The sequence below is a fragment of the Podarcis filfolensis genome (genome assembly GCF_964270895.1).
Source record: "Podarcis filfolensis genome assembly, chromosome: Z".
In the NCBI taxonomy this organism is placed as follows: Eukaryota; Metazoa; Chordata; class Lepidosauria; order Squamata; family Lacertidae; genus Podarcis; species Podarcis filfolensis.
Window position 1 is genome coordinate 2,997,390 of NC_139617.1, and position 26,310 is coordinate 3,023,699.

The 26,310-nt window shown below is 40.9% G+C and overlaps 1 protein-coding gene across 5 annotated transcripts in view; it reads left to right on the forward strand.

The window, feature by feature from the left end:
• The window catches only part of LRCH2 (leucine rich repeats and calponin homology domain containing 2), a 57,967-nt gene that overhangs the window by 27,559 nt on the left and 4,098 nt on the right, over positions 1–26,310 (forward strand). Inside the window, exons 3-22 of one of the 5 annotated variants that reach the window (XM_083595391.1) lie at positions 1,095–1,221; positions 4,324–4,429; positions 4,531–4,667; positions 5,183–5,316; positions 7,995–8,082; positions 8,884–8,995; positions 10,544–10,641; positions 10,764–10,831; positions 11,139–11,243; positions 11,861–11,938; positions 13,062–13,130; positions 14,066–14,114; positions 17,779–17,895; positions 20,638–20,682; positions 22,102–22,152; positions 22,709–22,766; positions 23,697–23,806; positions 23,972–24,109; positions 24,730–24,807; positions 25,606–26,310. In XM_083595391.1, coding sequence (XP_083451517.1) covers positions 1,095–1,221; positions 4,324–4,429; positions 4,531–4,667; positions 5,183–5,316; positions 7,995–8,082; positions 8,884–8,995; positions 10,544–10,641; positions 10,764–10,831; positions 11,139–11,243; positions 11,861–11,938; positions 13,062–13,130; positions 14,066–14,114; positions 17,779–17,895; positions 20,638–20,682; positions 22,102–22,152; positions 22,709–22,766; positions 23,697–23,806; positions 23,972–24,109; positions 24,730–24,807; positions 25,606–25,725 — 1,888 coding nt within the window. In that variant the 3' untranslated portion in view covers positions 25,726–26,310. The remainder of the gene's footprint in view (positions 1–1,094; positions 1,222–4,323; positions 4,430–4,530; positions 4,668–5,182; positions 5,317–7,994; positions 8,083–8,883; positions 8,996–10,543; positions 10,642–10,763; positions 10,832–11,138; positions 11,244–11,860; positions 11,939–13,061; positions 13,131–14,065; positions 14,115–17,778; positions 17,896–20,637; positions 20,683–22,101; positions 22,153–22,708; positions 22,767–23,696; positions 23,807–23,971; positions 24,110–24,729; positions 24,808–25,605) is intronic. The other 4 variants (XR_014543542.1, XM_083595392.1, XR_014543541.1 and 1 more) reach the window with 4 other exon arrangements.

Sequence of the window (26,310 nt, forward strand, 5' to 3'; positions counted from 1 at the left end):
AATATAAGACTTTGCAAGTAAAGTATGGACTAACCAGTGAAACACATTGGCAATATATCCAATTGAAACATATGTTGGAAAAGCAGTTTGGCCCTGATGCTATAGCTGCATTGGAAACACGCTTGCTGTTACAGGATTTAATCTCTGCAACGAAAACAAAAAAATCCTACACTTGCACTATATAAAACTTTACTTAACAGGAAGAAATACGATTTAGAATATGGAAGACAAAACTGGTGTAAAGAGCTAGGAGTACAGATAACAAATGATATGTGGGAGACAAGTATAAAATCAGTAGAGAAAGCCTCTATGGATTTAAGACTTAGACTTATTCAACAGAAAATAGTATTTAGAGTACACTGGACTCCAGCAAGATTAAATCAGAAGAAAATAACAAGTGCAGATAATTGCTGGAGATGGGGGAGTAAAAATGTGAACTTAATACATATGTTGATTAACTGCCCGATGATCAGACCATTCTGGAGTGAGGTGAGGATATTTATAGCAAAAGTAATAAAAAGAAATTGTTATTTAGGAGAACCAAATTTAATTCTAAATTATATTCCGGAAACTTGGAAGATTGTATTGCATTAAATTAGAAGTAAAAAATCTTGTTTTGATGAATTGGAAGAGTCGCAAAAAGATTCCACTGAGCATACGGATTGATAATATGGACAGATTAGCTACATACAAAAGAATTGCTTGTCGACGCAAAATAAGAATGGATAAAAATGAAGAAATTTGGAACAAATATCTAAGTGACAAGGCTGATAACGGTGGGAAATAGAGGGGGGAGAGAGTGGTGATAAAAAAGGAGTAGGCATAGGGATATTGCTGTATCTAAATTTGTGTTGTCAATTTGTGTTATTATTGTTATTAATTGTTTTTGTTGTATGTGTCTTTTTAGTTTTGTGTTTGTACTGATTGGAAAAAGAGAATTAAAAAAAACCACACCACTTTACTATCAATGAGATTCTCACTAAAGTAACAATTTTGAGCAAATATTCATGCTGGTTTTAAGTGGCTTGTAGATCTCTGTATCTGAATGGTGATAGCTGCCAGACATAACCATATATTTTCTCTAATCTCTTTAGTCGAAATCTTTTATCAACATTGCCAAAATACTTGTTTGATCTGCCGCTTAAAGTTTTGGTTGTCAGCAATAATAAACTTGTGTCCATTCCCGAAGAAATTGGAAAATTGAGAGATATAATGGAATTGGTGAGTGTCATGGTATAGTTTCTCTCTTTGTTGAATCTTTATAATTAATTCTTTGTTTGGGCCAATTCTCAATTAGTAGTAAGCCCTACCACAGTGAGTGGCAAATTTAAATTAATCCATTCATACTTAAATATCCCAGAGCAATCCTTTTGTTTGAATAGAAGTGCAATGAGTTTTCCTTCAACTTTATTTTAAACAAATGGTGCTATATGTAGCTTGAAACAAAAATATGAATTATATCTTTTGTGACTGAAATGCTATCTGGATCCTGCAATTTACTATATTGGCCCGAATATAAGCCACACCCGAATATAAACTGCACCTTTAAAATTCAAGGGGAAAAAAAAGACAATACCTGAATATAATAATAATAATAATAATAATAATAATAATAATAATAATAATAATTTTTTATTTATACCCCGCCCTCCCCAGCCAAGGCCGGGCTCAGAGCGGCTTAGAAGCAATAATAAAAACAAGTTGAATGATTACAACTTAAAAACAAAATTAAAACACAACATTAAAATATTACAACATTAAAATAAAATGTAGCCTCAACGCAGGAGGAGAAGGAAAGAAAAAAGAAAGAGAGGGAGGGAATCACATTGGCTCCAAGCCAAAGGCTAGGCGGAACAACTCTGTCTTACAGGCCCTGCGGAAAGAAATCAGATCCTGCAAGGCCCTGGTCTCATGAGGCAGAGCATTCCACCAGGCTGGAGCCAGAGTTGAAAAGGCCCTGGCTCTGGTTGAAGCCAATCTAACTTCCTTAGGGCCCGGGACCACTAGGGTGTTGCTATTTATGGACCTTGAGGCTCTCCGTGGGGCATACCGGGAGAGGCGGTCCTGTAGGTACGAGGGTCCTAGGCAGCATAAGGGCTTTAAAGGTCAAAAGCAGCACCTTAAATCTGACCCTGTACTCCACCGGGAGCCAGTGCAGCTTGAAAAGCACTGGGTGAATATGCTCCCATGGCAGAGACCCCATGAGGAGCCTCGCTGCAGCATTCTGCACCCCGGAAACTGGAGTTTCTTGGACAGCTTCAAGGGCAGCCCCGTGTAGAGCGAATTACAGTAGTCAAGCCTGGAGATGACCATCGCATGGATCACTGTGGCCAGGTCGGGGCGGGAAATATAAGCCACTCCCTTAAAATTTCACAGGCACTCACACCTGTTCCGTTTTACTGCATGTCTGTTTCAGCAGCGATATCGTAAAAGCCAATTTTTGTAAGGTCACAAATTTAAGCTGCAGTTTAACTTTTCATGGTCAGAATTTGGAAAAAAAAGTGAGGCTTATATTCAGGCCAATATGGTACTTCTAGGATGGAATAAATAGTGAAAATCTAACGGATTAATTTTTATGCATCTGCTTAAGTCCTCATTTTAAAGATGCATTAGTAGATTTCATTCCATAAAAAGACTTACCTTATTTAAGGAATAGAACTTTTTCATTTGATATCCCACTCATTTGATATTTCTCAAAAGATGGAAATCATCTGAACTCTGAAGCTCTTGCTACTTGTCAATAATCTACAATCTCCTTGTCATCAAGATGCAAAAGGAATATTGTAAATAAAGATTTTCCCCCAGCCCCATATATATGACTGTTCCTAGTCATCTTATCTTCACTTTTTCCCACATTACTAGTGTAATGCCATGTAAGCAGAATTACATGGTATAGTTCTACCAGTTTTTATAATTTTAGCAATTTATCTGTGTTTATAATTGCAAATTATATTACTCTAACCTACCCTGGTAGGGGACACGTGTGGCACTGTGGTTTAAACCACTGAGCCTAGGGCTTGCGGATTGGAAGGTTGGTGGTTCAAATCCCCACGATGGGTTGAGCTCCTGTTGCTCCCGTTGAGGTCCCAGCTCCTGCCAACCTAGCAGTTCGAAAGCATGCCCAAAAGTGCAAGTAAGATTAATAGGTACCGCTCCGGCGGGAAGGTAAACGGTGTTTCCGTGCGTTGCTCTGGTGCCAGTGTTCTGTTGTGCCAGAAGCGGCTTAGTCATGCTGGCCACATGACCCAGAAAAACTGTCTGTGGAGTGGACAAACGCCGGCTCCCTCGGCCTGTAAAGCGGGATGAGTGCCGCAACCCCAGAGTAGTTCGCGACTGGACGTAACTGTCAGGGGTCCCTTTACCTTTAGCCCTTGAGGTATTGCGGTCCTGAGTTGCTTAAGGGTTTTAGGTAAAAATCAGCACTTTGAACTGGGCCCAGAACATAATTAGCAACCAGTGCAGTCAAGCCAGGATTGGTGCATTAGGCTCTAATCATCTTGCCCCAGCGGGCAACCTGGCTGCCAAATTCTGTGCCAGCTGAAGTTTCCAAACTGTCTTTAGGGGCAGCCCTACATTATTTGCAGTAATATAACCTAGAGGTTACCAAAGCATAGACAACAGAAGTTGGGCTATCCCTGTACATATAGGGGCACAGCTGGGCCACCAGCCAAAGCTGATGAAGGGAATCCATGCCACCAAGGGCATCAGAACCCCAAGAGACAGCAAAGGATCCAGAAGTACCCCCAATCGACCCCATCCAGAGCAGGCAACCTCCCAATCTAGCAAAACACCTGCTAACAGTGCCTCAGTCTTATAAGATTGAGCTTGAGTGTGTTGACTCTCATCCAGTCCATTACCAAGGCAAGACAATGGTCCAGCACAGACAGCGCCACATCTGCAAGAGTTTCTTTCAGATTTTTGTAGCTGCAGTTAGTCAGGGACAAACGTCGGCTCCCTCGGCCAGTAAAGCGAGCTGAGCACTGCAACCCCAGAGTGACTGGACTTAATTGTCAGGGGTGCTTTACCTTTTTTTTTAAACCTACCCTGGTACTTTATGCTGAAGGGTGGCTAAAAATTTAAATTTAAAAAAATCTATTTGAGTATTTAAGATTAAAAAATACGCCTTGCATAAAAGCAAAATTCCTCTGTTCTTAGGATATCTCCTTTTTTCATTTCTATTGCAAAATTCAAGAATGCTGTAACCAAATTCCAAGCACATACATTCCTTAAAACATACTCATTTGCTTTAGCCACCTTCTTCAATGTATGCTTTTGAAATTTCAGTCACTATTTGACATTCTGACTCATTGTTTCTTAATGTAGGATATTAGCTGTAATGAGATCCAAGTCCTTCCCCAGCAAATTGGAAAGCTGCAGTCATTACGAGAATTAAATTTAAGAAGAAATAATATTCATATACTACCTGCTGGTAAGCTTGTATTTCCTTCCAGCCTCTTTGTTAATTCATTTAAACAATATCAATATTTTTGATGTATGAGCTTCTGATTTTTTTCCCTTTCCCACCAATAGAATTAGGAGACCTTCCCTTGGTCAAGCTGGACTTCTCATGTAATAAAATCACAGAAATACCTGTGTGTTTCAGGAAGCTACATCGCTTGCAAGTCATAATTTTGGACAATAATCCAATGCAGATACCACCAGCACAGGTTCAATTAAAACATTCTTTTCTCATTTTTAAAGTAGAAACAATTCTTTATGTGAGATACTTATTCATCTAGCTGCCCATGGAGTAAGGTGCTTCTTGACCAAAATCCATTTGTGGAAGCACTTTTTCTTCTTGATCACTTTTCAATGTTGGTTTTAATATGCCTGGGGGAAAGTGGCCAGAAGTGGGGCATGCCGTTGTAATAATCAACTGGTCATATTCTGAGATGAGTTTCACTCTTCTCAAATAAGATGTAGGGAAAATAATATTAAAAACCAGTCCACTGTTGGGGAAAGGTGAGCAGCAATACCTGCTGCTGAACTTGATGGATGTGTTTAGTCCTGTTTAATCTTCCCAGTTATCTGTACTACAAGGGTACAGATGGGAATGTGCTGTGCTGTGTTATGCATACTGTATGGGGGGAGGATTGGAGGTAATCAATAAAAACGGTGCTAAGGTTTCTGTAAATCCTCCCATCTGACTAAATGAATGCTTTCCCCATCTGCTTCTTAACAGATATGTTTAAAGGGCAAAGTACACATATTTAAATTCCTCAGCATTCAGGCATGCCTCAGAATTGATAAAAAGCCGGATTCCTTGGATCTTCCATCCTTGGGTAAAAGAATACCTTCCCAGCCGCTCACGGACAGGTAAACTTGCATTCCCCTTTTCAGAATGTGTTAAAATGAGCATTTATCAAACTTGAAGGAGAAATGCTCTGAGTTTGCTTTATTGCAATAATTTCAGTACTTCTGAAGTAAAAGTTGTTGTAGCCTTTAGGATGCTATCTTTCCCATTACTATTTTTGTGCAGATTCTTTCCCATCTCAGTAGGGTGTGTTCTCACAGTGAGTTTGTTCTCTGAATAATCTAAGCATTATAGCAATTAACTGTTGAATTAAATTGTTTCCACTTGTGCAGAATCTTCCATAAAGAATGCCATATATTTAAAGGTATTTTCAGCTCATCCCTCATGATTAAAAACAAAAGTTCCAATATTCTCCTCAAAGCTGTACCAAAGGAGGGGCAGGGAGCAAGGAATTACTCATGAAAAGTGTTGCATTTCCTGTGGCTACACAGGTCTATATGTAATGTGAAAGTTGCTTTCTTCTACTTGTACTAGAAATTGATCAGTTTTACTGAAAGGGAAGTCTGCCACCTACTGTCAAACAATTACATTATTTTCCTGGAATGGAAAATCCTTCTCAGTTAATGTCAGAAGTACAACATAGTTTTTCAAGTCTAAACTCACATAACTTTCAGAACATATTTCCATAAGTTCACTTATCGTTGGCTATAAATTAATAATGTTTATTATTTTGCTTCTGTTCATTTTTTTCTCCTGTATTTGCGGGTTCCGAATGATCCGGTCTTGTTTCCGGAGCACTACCGACACATTACAGGATATTTTTCTTTTTGTTATTTTATGAACTTTATTAAGAACACTGCTTGTGTTCAGTGTCCTTTTTTTCCTACCAGTGAGTCAGTGCATTGATTAAATATTGGCACAAATGTGAAACATTTCTCCTGCAAACTATCGTAGATTCCGGCGTATTAGGCGACTGGACATATAAGACGACCCCCCAAATTGGTAGCTGCCAATTTGGGGGGGTCGTCTTATATGCCCAGTCGCCTAATACGCCGGTTGACTTATACGCCCAGTCTTATACACGGCAGCTTCACTGGGCAGCGGCAGTGGTCGGCGGGCTCCGCGCCAGGAGGAAGCTTCCTGGTGAAGCTGCCTAGCGAAGCTAAGCTGGCTTCGCTGGGCGGCTTCCTCCCAGTGCAGAGCGGAGCCCGCCTCCCACTGCTACTGCCCAGCTAAGCTGCCGCAGCTGCCGCCACCGCACCAGTAGGTGGTGGGCTCCATGCTGGGAGAAGCCGCCCAGCAAAGCTGGCTTAGCATCACTGGGCAGCTTTGCCGTGCAGCTTCCTCCCAGCGCGGAGCCCACTGCTGCTGCCCAGTGAACCCATACCCCGCGTATAAGATGACCCCTGACTTTTTAGAGGTTAAAAAGTTGTCTTGTACGCCGGAATCTATGGTAATAAGCATATTTGCATAATTACCATTGGCACCTAAAATTGCCTCTAGACAACTAGAACTTTCTCCAGACTTGCATCTGGTTTATTGGGGCAGCATTAGCATTATTAAATAGAGGTCCTAGTGAGCATTGCATGTGTTAGCCCAGCCTTTCCTAACCTGCTGCCCTCCAGATATTTTGGACGACAACTCCCATCAGTCCGAGTCAGCATGGGAGTATCAAAACATCGGGGGCACACTGAGTTGGTAGAAGCTGTTCTTGCCAGCAGGGAAAAAGCCTGTAGGCCTGTCTTTCAGAGGCAGTTCACACCTCACGAGCAGAGACCTGATCCTTTCTTACCAGTTGTGAATGTTCTGAAAATATTCAATAACTAACAAATGTATACATAACCATTCTCCATAGACAGGATGAGCTGTTAAAGGATGAGCAGTTTTCCTCTGTTGTGTTGCATTCCATTCAACATATATTCTGGTTTCTTTTTCTTTTGTTTGTGTATGTTGACTTTGTAAAATTAAGCTTGGAATTGTTACAGGAGCCGTTTGCCCCAGGTTTTTCCCTAACTGTGCATATGTGTACTAGTTCAGATCGCAGTACAAAAAATAACCTTTATGTGATTGCAGAAACACATTAGGGTACCTTTTCCTGCTAAGCTCAATCCCTTGTCCATCTTTCTATAATAAATAAAATTTTCAATAATCCTAGGAAGATGACTTCTGCACATGTTTACTAACCTCTCTTCCTAACATGAACTATTTATATAGTACCGTCTATGTATATGGAGGTTTATGAAGAAGAGATATAGAAGATTCTTCTTCCAAAGGGATTCCAATATGAAATAAACACAAGGAAACAGCAGAGAAAGGGGTGGGAATGTAGGGAATAAGTGATGCATGTTTTGGTTACAGTAAAATAAGGAGTAGGTGGGGCAATGAGTATTTTCTGGGGTCAGTGTTGTGATTTGGTATGGAAAACTCTGGGATAAAAGCACAGGACTTGTAACCACAAATAACAGGGAGAAGTGGCCACCCACCCTGCCTGACACAGCTCTAGTGTTGACATTTTGCAGGATTATCAGACAATATAGTCAGTCCCTTTTGACTTTTTATGATCTGTGATTGTCCAATTGCATCTCAGTGGGACACACCTTTTTAATACCAAGAAGCTCTGTAAATAATCCACCTTCAAAAGAGCATCTTGCTCTACAAGAAGTGGCTGTTCATCACTCAGAGAACCAGAACCTGCGTCTTAGTATTTGTCACAATTAAGGTACTTGTTCTTTTATTACAGTATGGAAGATTTTTATCCAAATAAAAACCACGGCCCAGACTCTGGCATTGGCAGCGATAATGGGGATAAAAGGTTATCCACAACAGAAGTAAGCCTGTCCTTTCTAAACTACTCAAAGGAAAGAGGTAGCAGGGGCAGTGGGTTTCTCTAACATCTCTTCTGACTGCTTTCCATTGTCTCAGAATTCTTAGTTTGGCTAAATCTCCATCCATTTGATTTCAATAAACTCCAGTTTAAAAATGACTGTAAAGTACAATAAGATAGCTTGCCTGCTTTGTTATATACTTTATCCTTAACAGCAGTGTTTTGAAGCATTACCCATGCCAGCACTGCACCCCATAGTCACCTTTGACTGGACTTAACCGTCCAGGCGACGTTTATCTTACCATCCAGTAAACAATCCCTCAACATTAAATCCGTATCTTACCAGCTTCATGGTGGTAAAATGAAATAACCCTGAAGGATTCCCCTATTTTTTTTTTGTCTTGAGCAAACAGAACTTGAACTTGTGTACTTTTGACATTCATTGAGCTGGGATAGCTCTGTTGGTAGAGCATGAGATTCTTAATCTCAGGGTCATGGTCAAAAGATGCTTTGCAGGGGTTTGGACTACATGACCCTCATGGTCCTTTCCAATTCTACAATTTTATGATTCTAGGTCATTTTAAGTAGCTCGTTTAAAACTTGACATCTGTTGGATACCTCATTAAATGGAAAATATGTCTTCTCCTGTCTCAGTGAGTAGGAAATGCTCTACATACAGGCCTGCCCTCCAGCAGTGTGCCACAGTGGCCTCTGCTGGTGGTGGTGGGAAGCTGATTTTCTGATGCAAAGTTTATCAGAACAACAAGTGGAATATGCAGGTTATGCTCTTAACTGCTCTTTTCAGCCATCCGATGATGACACAATCAGCCTTCACTCTCAGGTATCGGAATCGACAAGGGAGCAGACACTCAGAAACGACAATCAGTTACTAGGAAATAAACCTGAACTGCATAAAGGTGAGTTCCAATTTCTGGTTCTCAGGAATGTCTTCTTTGTACTCACAGTTCTTCTGCTTTGGTCGTAACACTGCATTACTGATTACAGGCCTCAAAGAACACTGGGCACATGTACTTCCCCTTCTCTTCCTCTACCTCAGCCGTGAGGAGACAATTGATAGCATACCGATTTACACTAACTGGAAAGCCTTGTCAGTTTAAATTATGGTGGTTTGAAAGAAGCCTGGATAATCAGCTATGGTTTAACCCTGGCTTGTTTCAATAAATTGTTGTTTAAGCTGAGGGTGGGGAACTTATCCTCCATCTGATAGCCACTTTTCCTTATGAGTAATCTTCAGGTGGCAGCGGTGGCACTTGCCAGTGCTGGGAATGGCCAGAGGCAAAATGGGTCAAGCAATAGATATGCACTGTAGGGTACTTTCTAGCCACATTTAAAAGCTAGAGGTTTCTGCATGCCTCCATCTTCCATCCAGGCAAGCAAGGGGCATTCTCATAGTTCAAGGACCCATTGAAGCCAGAAAGAAAGCATTTGAGGATGTTGTAGAGCAGTGTTGAAGGCCAGATAAAAAGCCCTGGGAGGGCCACATTTGACCACCCTCTGGCCTGAAGTTCCCCAACAGTGTTTTACACTAACAGTTTCCCTTGGGAAACTGTTTAAAAATAAGCAAGTGCTTTCAATCTCCTTGCAGTGGCTCTCTTTGACCTTGCAAGGGTTTGGCCTTGAGGATTAGTCCTTTGTTATGAGAACCACAAGTTTGGCAGCCATAGGAGGACACGTGAAAGAATGGAATGTGTCCTTCCTGAAGCCTTATGCATTTTTGATGAAATAAATAAGATCACCCCACTCCCACAAAAAAGAGAAATAATTCTCACCTATGTTGGTATTGTCTTTTTTTTAAGGAGAGAATAAAAATAGAAAATCAAAACCTTTGTTAAATTGCCTTCTTATTGCTGCACATCTACCAGTCGCCCGGAGAGGGAAAACATTGTCTGAAATTATTATGGTGAATTAATATATGGAAAATTGCATTACATGAAAACCGGTATACTCTTTTTTTTAAAAAAGAAAAGATAACCACTTTTGTCTTAGTTTGGTGTGATTTTATTGAATATATAAAAAAAGAAAATTTACATCTCTCTTTTCCACAAGTCCCTCAAGAAATCTGGGATAAGTAACATCTAATTGGTTGACAAATTTCCTTCATGGAATATAGGGCCTTTTATTTTTTGTATTCCTTGTGCCTCTGATGGTTTCAGTTACAGATTTATGTTTCTGTATTTTGTAAGTCATCTGCACTACACTTCCTCTCTTCCTTATAATGGTACTTTCCACTTACTTGTCTCTGTTTTATAATAAATATATAGATAACCACCTTTATCATATTTTCCTGTGAATGTAATATGCCATGCCAGCCTTGGTTTGGTTTGGTTTAGTTTTTATATGTTTGTCTCAGGGAGTTCTGTTTTGTTATTTGAGCTATACATCTATCTGTATAAAATAAATCTCCCTTTCCCCCCCCTTGCTTTGTCATCATTCCTGATGACCAGACCCAGAAGTGTGTGATTACCTTGACCCCAGCTCAGAGGATGTGGCTTCCTGTGATCAAGGAGATGTGCAAACTGGGCCACCGATCTCGTATATTAAGGTAGCATCTTAAAGAATAACTTGGATATTAGCAACCCGCTTTACATATTGTGAAGTTCAGTAATGTGACCCCTGCACACTTTCCTTTCTCTCCTTTCCCTCCCACCCCTGTGTGCATGTTAGGAACGAGCAAAGCAGACTGAAAAGTCTCAGAAAACAGAAGAAAATGAAAACTGGGGAGATGAGAAGAGGTATTTTCCCTAGCAGTACTAACTGGGCATTCTAACTAGTATTGATGATTATGATGATTTATTGCCTGCCCTTCATCTTAAGGTCCCAGAGCAGACAACAATAAAAACTCAACTTCAGTATTAAAACACAATACCGCACAATATTAAAACCAGATTAAAACAACTTAAAATTATACAAATCAGGTGGGTACTAAAAAATATCTAGAATGGGAAATATGAATAGCTGTTGGAGGAGGGAATCTTAGTTTTTTTCTGTTGCTTCTCTGGCATTCTGATTTAAAACAGAAATGTTTGTGGTGTTTTTTAGGGTTCAGAAGGATCAGGTATTGGCAGAGGAAGATGATGAACTGAAGGAAGTGACTGACCTAAGGAAAATAGCTGCCCAGCTGCTGCAACAAGAGCAGAAGAACAGGTATTTAGTCTTTGGATCACAACAGTAGGTGAACTCTATATGCAAGTCCCCTGGCTGCATTTTGTGTTAAAGGCTTGTGGAGTTTTAAAATTTGGCAAATGACACAGAAGCTTAACCAAGAAATCAATCAAACTCTGGTCCTGCTTCCTAGACACATCTGGTTGCCCACTGAGAACAGGGTGGACTCAAAAGGCATTTGGCCTAATCCAGCAACCAGACTCTTCTAATATTCAGATATTTGAGATTTAGTGTTGATAAACATGAACAAACTTTATTGCTTCTCTGCAGCTAACATTTGAGTGCAATTTGTCCACTTTAAAACTGGTAAGTGCAAAACTGCGAATGATTGAAATGAACTGAGTTTAGCAATCTGACTGAGCGTAAACTAAGATTACTCAAAATTCTCTGATTCTTACCTTGTCAAAAAGAAAAAAGGAGGAAAAAAGAGTAACACAAAGCTCAACCATTAAGCATTTTGTCTTTTAAACCCTGTTAAAGCTCTACCTCCTTACTACTTTCTGCTCACTATACTAATGACGTCCCTGTCCTCTCCTGTCAACCTTTACTCCTTCCTTCTTCCATCTTTGGGTTTTGATGTACATGAAATACGAATTCAGACGGAGACCATTAAGCTATAGAACTTCATTCAGTGAAAAGCTCTTCCAGAGGACAAGGGTCGCAGGACGCGCATCAAGGTATTTTGTTTTTATGGCACATGAATTTCAGCTGACAACACAAGGGACAAACAGACAATTCCTGCATTGCAGGGACTTGGACTAGATGACCCCTTGGGTCCCTTCCAATTCTATGATTCTATGAAAACATTTTTTGGTGTGCTGCTAAAGATGCGAAGGCTTAAAGTAGTAAGAATCCTTACCCCAAACTGGGGAGCTATAGCATAGGGCAGGATACAGATCAGAGCTGGAGTGGGCTCTAAAAGTACCAGCTCCATCAATAGAATTGCTTGATTATCGTTATTTGCTTGTGTTTTTTTTAAAAAAATAATTGTGCTGCCCTTTATCAGAATCAGTTTCAGAGCAGTTCGTATGCAACAGTTTAAAAATAGAGGCAAGAATTGTATTCCATTATGACTCACATAAAAACAAAATTCAAAACATATTGGAATTTTAATAATACAAATACTTTTTGAGGATGAAAGTGATGAAACTTTACACAGGGGAGCGATTTTTAAAGGTGTTGTTCTTTTCTTCATGGGGCAACTTACATTTTTTGTTATGGGTAGTGTGCCTGCAAGTCTTCACAATGGTTAGAAGTCTGACTGTGGAAATGCTTCTGCCTGTGTCCAATATTCAGGCATGCTCTGTACATCTGACTCAGAAATAGATGGGGGTGCTCTGGGTCTCACTAGATCAAGAGCATGGCTATTGTACCTATCTTCAAATAACTTCTCTGTGATGAAATACTACATATCTTTTCTCAGCTTTTTTCTATCACGTTTCCTTTTCTGAATCTTTCTTCCCCATTGTCAGTGTTGCATCTAGTCAAATATTGTCTATTCTGTACTATCTTCCTCACTAAGTCACCAGTCAGACTGAATGTTTCTCAGTGATTCTCATAGTCACCTTCTTTGATCATGTAACCCAAAAACAACAGGCTTCAAATTAGTTAAGAACAATAAAAATGCTGTTAAAGTAACATATTTTCCCTCTGACTATTAGCATGTAGAGATATCTGGACTCTAAACTTTTGCTCAAATTCTCAGAGCTGGACAGTAAATATTCAAATGCATTTTAAACTACACAATTTCAGCATGAAATTTTTGTGGTTTCAAGTGCACATTTGTGTGTTTGATTTTAGACTTCTGAATCACTCCACGTCAGCAAGTACAAGAAACAGACCAAAACAGACCATGGAATCAGAAAAAAGGTATCAATTGTGCTTTTCTTAGTAGTAAAATACTTTGGGTGAACCCTGTGGTGGTGGTGGTGGGGATGGTTGAATAAAGGCTGCTTGAGAAGTGCCTAATTCTTTCTCAAAAGTTCCACATTACCTTCAGATAGCAGAAATTGATTCTAGAATATATCACTGTGCAAGGGTGCTCTTCATAACTGTTGGTTTCGAGGTGTTTCAGAATTAAACAGCCTACAAAGCTTTACATAGATTTCAAGAGTGTTTTAAGGGCAGAGATAAAGGCACAAGTGTGCTTTAAAAAATGGATCTTTGAAATGCACGCAGACAGCTTTCCCTAGATACCATGTTGATTTATTGCACAGCACTGTTTGCTGTAGTCAGCGTTAACAGTTGTAAATTCCTGATCTCTTAATGTATTTAAACAACTGTCCAGAAAGCCTTTTTTTAAACTTCTGAGTACTTGAGAAAACAATTTGTTCTGGTGTTAAGTTTTCAAAGATATGTAGCAGAGCTGATTAATCATTAAAATTAACACTTCAGTATTGTGACAAGAATACACTTCCACAAGATAGACGTCCAAAAGACAAGTCATGATATGAAACAATCCTCTTTAAATTCTTTCTTCCAGAGTATGTTACCTGAATTCCTTAATGGAGACTCTCATTGAGTATAGTTATTATAAGATTTCTCAGCTGTGAACAGTAAGAACATGGTGATTTTCTAGATTGGTTTATTCCTTAGTAAACAAGCTTTCTGAGTGTGATTACCCACATCTACATAGCCCATAAGAATGATTTCCCTCCCTCCCTTTTTAAAAATATATGTCTAGGTCATTTTGATACAAGACTCTTTTTTTGCTGATATGTATATAATTGTAAGTTGCTTGACTTGGCTCAGTGTAAAAGATGAAAAAATCCATTCTAACAAACTATGTGTGTGTTTTCATCTAGTCTTTCAGCAGATGAAGCAAATTCTCCATCATCCCCATACAGTTGGCAGGTAATGCAGAGATACATAAGCATCCAAAATACTGTCTGCACAGCTGTGATAGTTTTGCTCCTACTTTCTTGACTGGCTTGATTTCATGGCCATGGTCATGTATGGTGGTAAACTAGCCAAATGTACTATACAGACTCTGGAGGGTAGTTGACAGTTCTAGCCATTGGCACAAATGTAACAAAAATAGAATACAAAAAGATTGTTTTGCACTTTTTGTATTGCACTTTTAACCCGCTTTCTCCAGGTGCAAACCTTTTGATAAACTGCCTTGACAAATGTATCAGGCCATTTCCCCCCATTAATGAAGAACTTTCTCTTCCATGGTGTAGTGAAACAGACGCATGAGGAATTGCTGCTATTATTATTATTACCATCACCAACCATTATCAACCCACACTTTACCTTAAGGTCCCAGAGGTAATAATAATAATAATAATAATAATAATAATAATAATAATAATAATTTATTTGTACCCTGTCCATGTGACTGGGTTGCCCCAGCCACTCCGGGTGTCTTCCAGCATATACATTAGTAGCCAAAATTGTGTCAAAACAAGATGACACCTGATTGGGACTCTAAACACTCCTTTTTCTGGTTATTTGGCTATAAATTTTAATAGAATACAGGGTAAAGAAGTGTGACTTCAGTATTCCTCGGAAACTGTATAATGAATGTGTCAGACACACCTCTGCTGGGAAGGAGCTCTGCAGTTTAGGGGACATCACAGATAATGCCCTTTCCTGGGCCTACCCAAGCCTCTGAGGGCATAGGAACTATCAAGAGGGCCCCTTTTGCTGATCTTGGCACCCAGGAGAGTGTGGGGAAGGAAGCAGTCTTTCAGAGACTTGAGGCATGAGTCATACACATGAATGGCTTGCTTATTCCAGAAACATGGAAGTTCATAACTACATGCAGCAACCTGGTTGGCATTATTTAGCCATGAGGAGATAGAAAGCTTTCACACATGTGTTCAGCTAAACACAATTCAGCATAATCCCCATAGCATAATGTGGTTAATCTTATGACCATTTATCACTTCTCAGCCTTCTGGCTAAGATCAAGTGTAGCGGTTTATTGAAACAAGCCAGCTTCATGAACCAGAATTTGAAACTGGCTTGTTTGAGTATCCCACAGTTTAATCACAGTTTGTCCATATTCAGATATAATGCTAAACTCTGGTTAATTAAAAATGGAAGCAGAATGGCCACATCAAAAGAGTTGATAGGTAATGGAATATGTTAACCTCAGGGTCACTCAGGTTCATTCATGTAATACAAAATTTTAGTATAAAGCATAGTTTAGTGCTGTGCCTGAATGAGGTAGTTGTGTGCATCAGTCTTCGGGTATTTTTCACTACATTCTCTTGTATGTCCTGTACCCAACTGCAAGGCTACTTAAATGGAAACATAATGACAATAATTTAGACTAAATGGGAAAATTAGTGGCCACTGTAATATTTTAATAGTCATTTTCTTACTCTACCCTTCTACTTTCCTCTCAGTAACTTTTTACACACGGTACTGTTATCTTAAACAAAAAAGTTGGTACCAAATGTAATTCAGTTTCTTGACTGGAAGTAGGAACATCTTCATTGCTCTGATCAGCAAGTTTACAATGCCCTAAGTAAGAAGTAATGAGGGGTGAATCTAGCTGTGCAGCCAGTAAACTCTTCTCTGATTTTCAGAGCTCTTTGTTTAGGAGTGGGGATCCTCGAGATCAGGGACCATATGTGACCCTCCAAGCCTGTGTAGGAACCTCTGACTTTTGCATGACTGACCTGTAGCCTATTATGCATCTGTTGCCCCAAACCCTACTGGCACTTAGCCACTTGAAGGTGGCCCATGAAAAAATGTGACCTTTGTAAAAAAGGTTCCACATCCCTGGTTTGGGGAGCCCCTACTTATTTTTTCATTCAGCGTGGTTCCAGCAGACTACTCTGAGGACCAGGATATACCATATTTTTCTCTCTATAACACTCACATTTTTTCTCCTAAAAAGTAAGGGGAAATGTCTGTGCGTGTTATTGAGCGAATGTGTGGTCCCTAGAGCCGACTGGCCCGAGTACAGGGGCAAAAATCAGATCGCGCGGAGGAGGGAAGGCTAAAGAGAGGAGGTTGCTGCTTTCCTGCATTCTGCCTCAGGGTCTTACTGCCCACCCTCTTCTGTTTTCGGTTGCTGTGTTTGCTCAAACGCAACAAAGAGCAGGGAAATCCCTTCCCTCCTGGCAAGCAGAGGGGAAAGGAATGGATCACGTCCTTCCTTCTAATTCCTTCTTAGTCACACTGCGCGCAGGCTCCAGCCCACCCGGCTCAGGTTCCGTCGGCTAGGAGCGCAGCCGACAGCCACCACCTCCTCCTCTCCGTGCTCTGGTGCTGCTGCTGCTGCGTCCAGCATTCTAGGGACTCACAGGCAGCCGGAAAACATGCAGGTGGGAGAGAGAGAGAAAGAGGGTTGGCTTGGGTGGGTGGGGGGAAACTTTTGCCTTCCTTTCCTCCCTCCTGTTAAACCCCTCTCCTGCATTGTTAGCCAGCTGCTTCTCTGCACACCCCTCTCGTGCTCCTTGCCCCTTCTGTGTTTTTCCTTCCCTCCCCACTTAAAACGTGGTTACAAAGCACGGATCCACATGGATCCTCAGGATCTTTGCATTGGGTCACCCCAAATTCACCATCAGATCACATAGCATGTCCATGGCTACAGCCTGCACCAAAAAAATCACGCACCCACTGTTGCCTGGGGCTGCAGTGGTGCAAAAATGTGGTTACAAAGCATGGATCCACATGGATCCTCGGGATTTTTGCATTGGGTCACCCCAAATTCACCATCAGATCACATAGCATGTCCATGGCTACAGCTTGCACCAAAAAAATCACGCACCCACTGTTGCCTGGGGCTGCAGTGGTGCAAAAACGTGGTTACAAAGCATGGATCCACATGGATCCTCGGGATCTTTGCATTGGGTCACCCCAAATTCACCATCAGATCACATAGCATGTCCATGGCTACAGCCTGCACCAAAAAAATCACGCACCCACTGTTGCCTGGGGCTGCAGTGGTGCAAAAATGTGGTTACAAAGCATGGATCCACATGGATCCTCGGGATTTTTGCATTGGGTCACCCCAAATTCACCATCAGATCACATAGCATGTCCATGGCTACAGCTTGCACCAAAAAAATCACGCACCCACTGTTGCCTGGGGCTGCAGTGGTGCAAAAACGTGGTTACAAAGCATGGATCCACATGGATCCTCGGGATCTTTGCATTGGGTCACCCCAAATTCACCATCAGATCACATAGCATGTCCATGGCTACAGCCTGCACCAAATAAATCATGCACCCACTGTTGCCTGGGGCCACAGTGGTGCAAAAACGTGGTTACAAAGCACAGATCCACATGGATTCTCAGGATTTTTGCATTGGGCTACCCCAAACTCACCGTCAAATCACATGTCTGTGGCCACAGCATGAAGCACAAAAATGATACATCCACTGTTTCATTCAGAATTTTTTTTTTCTTGTTTTCCTCCTCTAAAAACTATGTGCGTGTTATGGTCAGGTGCGTGCTATCGAGCGAAAAATACGGTACATAATTTAATCTGAACTGCTTGCTGGAAGGTCATAGTGGAATTTCTTGTCTTATGAAGCTACTTATTTCTCCCATCAGTCACTGGAGGATCGGAAGGACCACCCAGATGAGCAACACTGGCCGGACATGCAGCCAGTTATCTGGCAAAATGAGGAGAGAAGGCGGAGCAAGCAAATCAGAAAAGAATATTTCAAGGTATGTTGTTCCTTTATGGTGGCAAATTTGATGCTTAATCTGATTAGCGGCCTGAGTATCTCTACAAAAATTAAGATTTATTATATAAAAAAAGGAAAGCCTAGGTTAAGGTATCACCCTGGCCATACCTTTTGGCAAGGGACAACTGAAATAGAATTTCCCCCCTCAACAGCATGTTGTTGTTGAATGACAGCTCAAGGTGTCAAATACTAGTTGGTTTTGTGCATTATTTCATGTTGCATGTTTAGCCTGTGAGGGTTGCTTTACCGTGAATTTGTGTTTTCCTAGCTTTTCTGTTTTAAGTCAGTAAGCATTTGGAGGATATACAAGGAAAATATCTGTTGTGTCTAGCTGTACTTGCAGACTGAGGTCAGAAGCCTAGATCCACTGAGACCCTTGATTTCCTTACTGAATAAAATGAAAATAAAGAGCAATTTTGCATGGTTGTTACAGGAAGTGCTGAAAAGCACTTTATGTAGCTAAGTGCTGTGTGATTGACATTACTTTGTACAAATTGAGTATGCTGGAAGAAAATCCATTCAGTGAACAAAAATTCTTCCCTTAGACTCCATCTTCTCACTTGAAATTTGGTATAATTTAAAGAGATTGCAACTCTTCACACAAAGTGTTCCTAAATAGCCAATTTCTCACATGCACACAATCTAAATACAAAAACTACTCCTTTTAAAAACAGCTGAAGTTCAGTGTTACTTCAGTGTCAACTTCCATCTTAGTCCATTCAAAGCATATAACAAAAGCCTAATTTGACTTATTTGAACCTCAGACAGTGGTTGATATCAAACTCTCTTTTTTAAAAGTTGATGCAAATTATGGAAGAGAAGAAGAGAAGAGGCTGAAAGCGTGCAAAAAGAGTTTGAGCAGGATTATGCACTAGGGTCTAGTGATTTCAGTATTGCACTGCAAGAAAATGCTCTTGCTACATCGGAAAGGCTATAGCTTTGCCTGCCTCCTCACATCCTTCCTCTTCCAGCAATCTAGTAACTTCTCTGTGCATATTCGCAAGGATGTTATAATTATCAGCAAATCTTCTCTATAAATGTGCCTAGTCCTTTTCAGGAAGTATCCAGTATTTGCTGTTTGTACTAACCTGCAACCACATCCATGTCTGTGTCTTTAATTACTTCCATTACAAAATGAGGCATAGCAATGACATTAGCTGTTGGAGCAATGCCTTGCCTTTTATACTGGACTAGGTATTTTAGAATGTCTGCTTAACCATACTCTTCAGCTGTATTCCCATATTGGTATGAGACTCCAAGCACCTGTCTTTCTTCCATGCTATCTAAAATAAATAAAATTTATACTGATGGCAAGATGGGGAAAATTACTTCTGCTGTTAAGATTTCCCAAATCTTTCAACTTGCTGGCATTTCCCTTTGACTTTGTGCTGAACTCTAGAACCAGAAACACAGCTTAAATTTGAAAGTAAGAGTTCACCACCAGAGGGCACTGCCTGCTTTCTGAGGATAGAAGTCTTTCCCTTGGAACCCAGTGGGCATAACTGAGGTTTCTGTGCGAAGCTTCAAGTTGGATTGAAATATAGAATGTCTTCCATTATGAAGCTGACTTTGTCAGATGTTTCACTCATGACGCTTAAAAATTCCGGGATGTACAGTAAGACAAGCGCAATACAGTGTCACACTTCAAAGCAAACTATATTTTAAATCGGTATTTGATTGATATTTGCGGTTAAAATGGTCACATAGCTGCTTCAGAATTCTCCCCCTCCCCAATCCATGCGGCTTCGAAGTTAGGTTCTAAAAAGGGGTGTGTGACCACCATGACAAGGCCTTACAGGCCACCACCGCTTTTGCCACTGCTGCAAGGCCTTGCAGGCTGCCACCACTACTGCTATCACAACCACAAGGCCTTGCAGGCTGCCACTGCTTCTGCCCCCCCCCCCACATTGTTGATTCTGCCATCCTCAGGCTGCTGCCGCTTGTGTCTCTTAGCAGGCCTGCTGGCAGTTTGACAGTCTCAGATTATTTGTATGCACCATGACTCATTGCCATACTTTGGATTGTCCTGAATACCACCATTTGGTAACCAAGCCCAAAACCAAAAGTCCTGTTGGGATGCATTTTGGCTTTCCTGCTGTTGAAAGTCACCATGAGGTGATTGATAATATCATCAGTTATCAGTTTAAGACCTTTAAGTAGTAGCAGTTTCCATTTATATATCATGATGTTGATATATCACAATATTGAAAATATTAGGGATAATGGGAGTTGTAGTCCAGCAACACCTGGAAGACCACAAGTTCCCCACCAAACCCTTAAACAGTTTTGTTCCGGAAATAGTAATTTTACAGAAAGGCAGTTGCTAAACTAGCTTCCTCAAAATCCAGTTTTGAGTACATCGTGGAGAAGAAACACATACCATGCTGTGGCTTTGTAAAAGACATTTGCAATATGGAAGGAAGTCAAATATATGTCCTTCAGTTTCTTTTTGCTTAGAACATGTAATATGTTTTGTTGTACTTGAAGATTTAAGCTGGGGATCATTAACCCGTGGGCAGGATTCAGCCCACTCAAACACAAGAATTGTCAGTTGCCACCCTAAAATGCCCATGAGACTTTTGACATTGTGGACAGCATGAAAAGGCATGAACTGTGGCCACAGGTCCAGAAGGCAGCAGCACAGCTAAGGAGTGGATTCTGGCAACATAACATAAATGATATGGTATAAATAGCTGTTTAAAACAAACTGTTTGCCTTTCAGTACAAGTCTTCCCGGAAGAGTTCAAGTGGCAATGAAAATGATGAGGTGAGTTAGCACTGTGATAAGAAGCCAACTGCATAAGGAATTGGAACTTGTGCTGATCCAGTTGGCTGTAACGTTACTTTAGACTCATGTACAAAACTTCTAAACCTCTGGGAAGCCGATGCTGCTTGTAAAGATGGAATTCATCCTGTCCAGTGTAGGGTACCTTGATGCTTTGTTTCCATGGTGTCTGTCAACATGAGCTTCTAAAGTGTTGAGGCTCAGTTCCTTGAACTTCGCATGGAGTTTAGGGTCTCCCCCACTTTTTTCCCTTATTGCTTCTCTCATTGTCACTGCCATCTCCACTAAGTGATTAACAGTGGCAGTGCATGCTGGTAATGTTAATTTTTTTAGGTGCTGCTCTGTATTAGGCGGCAAATGGGGTAAGGTGCACACTTTTCATTTCTAGCAGTTTTTATTTGAATCAGCTTTGTTGTTTTGAAAGAGGGGGTATTCTGGAATGCAGGGACCAGTGGGATCTTTGGTTTTCTCAAAACCTTGATTTTAAAAAAATAAATTCTGTGACAGAGTGGTTTTAAAAGGGGGTAAAAAGGAGAGGAAAGCAAGGCAACCAAACACATGCGCTGCAGGAATTGTTTTGCTTCGGGTCTTTGACTGAAATGTTAACTCAAATTGGGCAAAACGTGATGAAATGGGAAAATGTGATGAACCCAGTCATTGCCTGAATGCAGAAGTGTCCAGGTCATAGTTTCTACTTAGAAGTTCACTGGCAGAATTCCTAGTGCAGCTGAATCGTGTGTGTGTGTGTGTCCCAACTCCCCACTCCCCTCTGTCTTTATACTGTTGAAGCTTCCCAAATAACACCTAGTTTTTAATCACTTAAGAAGTTTTTTCACCAGATATGCTGTGTTCTTCAACTTAAGGGGGTTGGTGGATGCCTCAGGGGCAAACTCCAGTGGGAATTTAGAAAGATTAAGAAACCAGATATCATTTTTTAAAAAAGCTCATACAAAAAAAGCTCATACAGACTTCTATATCTGACCGTTTAATGACAGTTAATAGCTTTAATGTAGATGTTGACCACACTCCCCAGTGAATACTAGGGCTTCCCATTGTTAGCTTTGTGCTTAGTTCTTTGCTTTCTCCAGCTGGCCATGGCATCCAGTTTGAACTCTCCAGCAGACAGTTTCCTGAGTTCAGCGCCCTAAATGCAGTATTAAAAATGGCACACTGTTCCGCTTGCAGAAGGACCAAGGTTCAGAAACTTCCCAAATCCTTCATTGTGAAACTGCTGAGCAGCAATGTCTTAGTTGTTGCTGTTATTTTGGTGTGCATACACATGTTCAATCATACATCTATGTGTAAGAATACTTGTATATCATACATGTTCATAATCATGCAATTTTTTATTTAAAAACATATCTTTCATTTTATAATTCCATCTTTTTGGTTTCTTTTTAGCAAGACAGTGATAATACTAATGTGTCCCCACAGTCTCCTGTGTCATCTGAGGTACAAGTCTGTTTGTGTCAGTGTGTTTTTCACTACCTGTTAACACCGCTGCATGGAACTCACATGAAATATGCCGTTCTTTTCTAAATTAGAGAATACTGTTCAAAGACAGTTCTTTTGAAGAATTATCTGGAGTATATTATACAGTAGCTATAATGTATGACAGAAAAGTAAGCTTCTAACTGCTTAAGGTATATCCCATTTTCATGACCAAAAAATAATAATTATTGAATGAATTATTGATGAATTCATGTTTTAAGTGTTGCTTGTGTTCCAAAGAAAAGATTCTCCTGTATAAGCCCAGTTCATTTCCTTGGGGCTTCCCCTGGCGACAGCCAATGTTTGTTACGCATGCAGAGAAGAGAGAAAGGAGTGAGCAATCTTGGTGTAGCATCTCCCCAAATACAATATTATAATTGAGCTAAATTTAAAAAAAAAAAATTAAAACATTTCCCCCTTTCTGTCAAGGAAGACTATGTACTTGCCACATGAAAACAATCTTCTGTGTGACTTTATGTTTTGGGGCCTTCTGACATCCTTCTCCCCCCACCCCTAGGATTATGAAAGGGCCGATGGCAATTCTCATGGTCCTTTTGGACTGAAGCCCAGATCAGGTAGGCACCATTCCACACATACTGAACATCTAAGGGATGCATGGAAAATAGGTTATTTTGGAGGTGGCAAAAGGATAGAATTGCTCTTATCAGTCTTGCTGTGGGTTTCTTAGAAGCTGGGATATATAATTCATATATTTTCACATATGCTGAAATTGCATGAGAAGTCCTTCACAAACTGCTGTAGGAGAATCAAATAGTCACATTAGAAGGTGATTTTTCAGCAGAGAATCATACAGAGGTGGTTAGGGAGGATGTGAATATGCAGATTGAACAAAACTAGCAAAGGTTATTTGGTTGTATGTAGCTCAGTTGACCCATTAAAATTAGTTGCTGTGGCTTGATGTCCCTGAGTCTGCTTTTAAGCCTGACTTAGTTGGGCACCATCCTGAACCAAAGCAGCCCCCCCCAAAAAAATTATAGACTGGGACCTCTGGGTGAGTGGATGGGGGGGGCTAGATGTGAGTTGAGCCTTGGTGTTGCAGAGCCCTTGCTTTGCAATCTCCTCCTTCACTAGTAAAATGGCTCCCAGGCAGACATATTTCCAAGCCCCACTGTGAGATCTTGGAGAGCTATTTTTGAAGTAGCTAGTCCTGGGCCAGATGGAGTAATGATCTCTCTTGGGACAAAGTAGTTTATATGCTTGTTTGAGCCCAAGTCAGAATCCATTTACACAACTGGAATTGTATATGCTTCACCACACTGTCAGCAATATGCTTGATTTCTGTTGATTTGCATAAATCCAGAGTGTTCTTCATCCAGGTATCCAACAGAAAGCTATTTTCTGATTCAAGTCATCAAGTGGTACAGGAACATTTTACTGAGATTAGTTTTAATATCAGTGGCTTTTTGTCTTGCTGGTAGTGACTCTTGTGAACAGTGCAATTAAGGAAACAAAACCTCCTCAGATTTTCCTCGTTCCACTTGCAGCTTTTGGCCGCTCTCGCCAGGACTACAGTGCCGCAGACCCCGGATTCACAATGAGGAGGAAAATGGAGCACTTAAGGGAAGAGAGAGAACAAATAAAGCAGCTGCGCAATGTAATTTTATTCTGTCTGAAATGAATTCCTTGGTTTGCAGAGTTAACGTTCATGTCATTTGAATGTGTTTAGTTAAATAATACACACAGAAAATATGAAACCTGGCTTCTTTTAAAGTGGCCTTGAAATGAGCATTATCCTTATTGTACTCTCTTATTTTCCTAGAATCTAGAGTCCCGATTGAAGGTCAGTTTGCCAGATGACATTGGAGCAGCATTAATGGATGGGGTGGTTCTGTGCCATTTAGCCAATCATATAAGACCTCGATCTGTTGCCAGTATTCATGTCCCATCACCAGCTGTGGTGAGTAAGCCATCTATTCTCAAAACAGACATGGCCATTCCCTTTTTTTACATCCCTTCACAATGCATTTATGTAAGCCTCCTTATAACCTTGTGCGTTAAGATCAGTTGCTTTAAGTGATAATTTAAGACAGATGTTTTCAACCTTTTTGAGTCCATGGCTCCCTTGACCAACTACATTCTTTCTGTGGCTCCCCTGTCGGGCTCAGGAGCCCAGTTACACCACTCCTTGCCTGCAGAGCTGGCAGCCCTCCGAGCAGCCACTGCTGCCGTCCCTGGTCTCTGAGTTGGTGCCCCCCCCCCACCCCAAAGAGAGGTGCGTCCCAGAGTTTGCCTGCAGAGCTTATAGCCAGGGCTGCTGCAGTAAAAAGCTGTGCAAGCCTTTGGTAGGCAGAGACGCGAGAGGGCATCAGAAAAGGGAGGGAAGGAAAGAGGGACAGAGACCAGTGTTGCCCACAGCACCCCTGACCATCATTCAAGGTACTCCAGGGTGCTGCTGCACACTGGTTGAAGACCACTGTTTTAAGTGATCAGAGCTTCTGCTATTGTATATTTGTAATGTAAAGCTTCAAGTTCTTTGCAAAAATATTAATAATGACAGCTGTATCTCCCTCTTAACAGCCTAAACTCAGTATGGCAAAGTGCCGAAGAAATGTTGAAAACTTCCTTGATGCTTGCAAAAAACTAGGTGTCCCACAGGTAAAAATGCTGAAATGATTTTCTGATTGACCAACCAGATCAGCTTAACTTTTGCTAGATCTTTTGGGAAAGGGATGTTGTCATCCCTTTTCCAAAATCTGCCTTCCCAGGACTCTGACCAGTGGTCCATATAGCTCAGTACTTACTTTACTGAGTGGCAATGGCTCTCCAGGATTTCACACTGAAGTCTTCCAACCCTACCTGGAAATGCCAGGGGGTGAACCTGGGCCACTGGTCATTTTGCCTGAGACTGATAGGAATTGGGAGTCCAATATCATTTGGAGGGCCACTGGTTTCCCCATCTCACTTGAGCAAACCTCAGCAATAGTGTGGCTTTATAGGTTTGGGGGTGACGACCTGCTCAAATGATGAAGAATTTGCTGTTGATTAGTATAAGCTGGGAAAACTTATTAATAAAACAGACTCATGCAAGATACATTAGTGCAATGTTCCTCAAACGTGGGTCTCAGCTGTTGTTGGACTACAACTCCCATCATCCCTGACCACTGGTCCTGCAAGCTAGGGATGATGGGAGTTGTAGTTCAACAACTGCTGGGGGCAGGCCTTTCTTCAAAGTATGAACAATTGTGGGAGGGAGAGGAGGAATGTCTTTAACTTGTTCCAGTAGGAGGAAGGGCTGGAAGGGAAGCCTCCATGGGCTGTGTCTGGGTGTGGACCAGAGGTTCCCAATCCCTGAGGAAGTAGGACATTTGAGTAAATTGCTATTCTGGAAAGTTAGGATGTCTGTGTGGGCATTAACAGCAACAAACCATACTGAAAAGTCATTTTCTTTCCTAGGAAAGACTTTGCCTGCCCCATCACATTTTGGAAGAAAGGGGCCTTGTGAAAGTTGGAGTTACTGTTCAAGCTCTTCTTGAAATACCTTCATCTAAAGCATCACAGCTTTCCTGCCTGTAACAGGACACTCAGAGAACCAACTTGTTGCCATGATGTGTGTTGATGTGGATTGATTCCAGTTCAGCTTCCTTCAAAGGAACACCCTAAGCCATCAGAAGTGATTGCAGGCCAGATATTGTACAGGTGAAACTCGAAAAATTAGAATATCGTGGAAAAGTTCATTTGTTTCAGTAATTCAACTTAAAAGGTGAAACTAATATATGAGATAGACTCATGACATGCAAAGCGAGATATGTCAAGCCTTTATTTGTTATAATTGTGATGATTATGGTGTACAGCTGATGAAAACCCCAAATTAACAATCTCAGAAAATTAGAATATTGTGTAAAGGTGCAGTAGCTATTCAATCCATAGCACCTGCAATGGGTTCCTGAGCCTTTAAATGGTCTCTCAGTCTGGTTCAGTAGGAAGCACAATCATGGCGAAGGCTGCTGACCTGACACTTGTGCAGAAAGCCATCATTGAGACTCTCCATAAGGAGGGAAAGCCTCAAAAGGTAATTGCAGAAGAAATTGGATGTTCCCAAAGTGATGTATTGAAGCACATTAATGGAAAGTTATGTGGAAGGGAAAAGTGTGGAAGAAA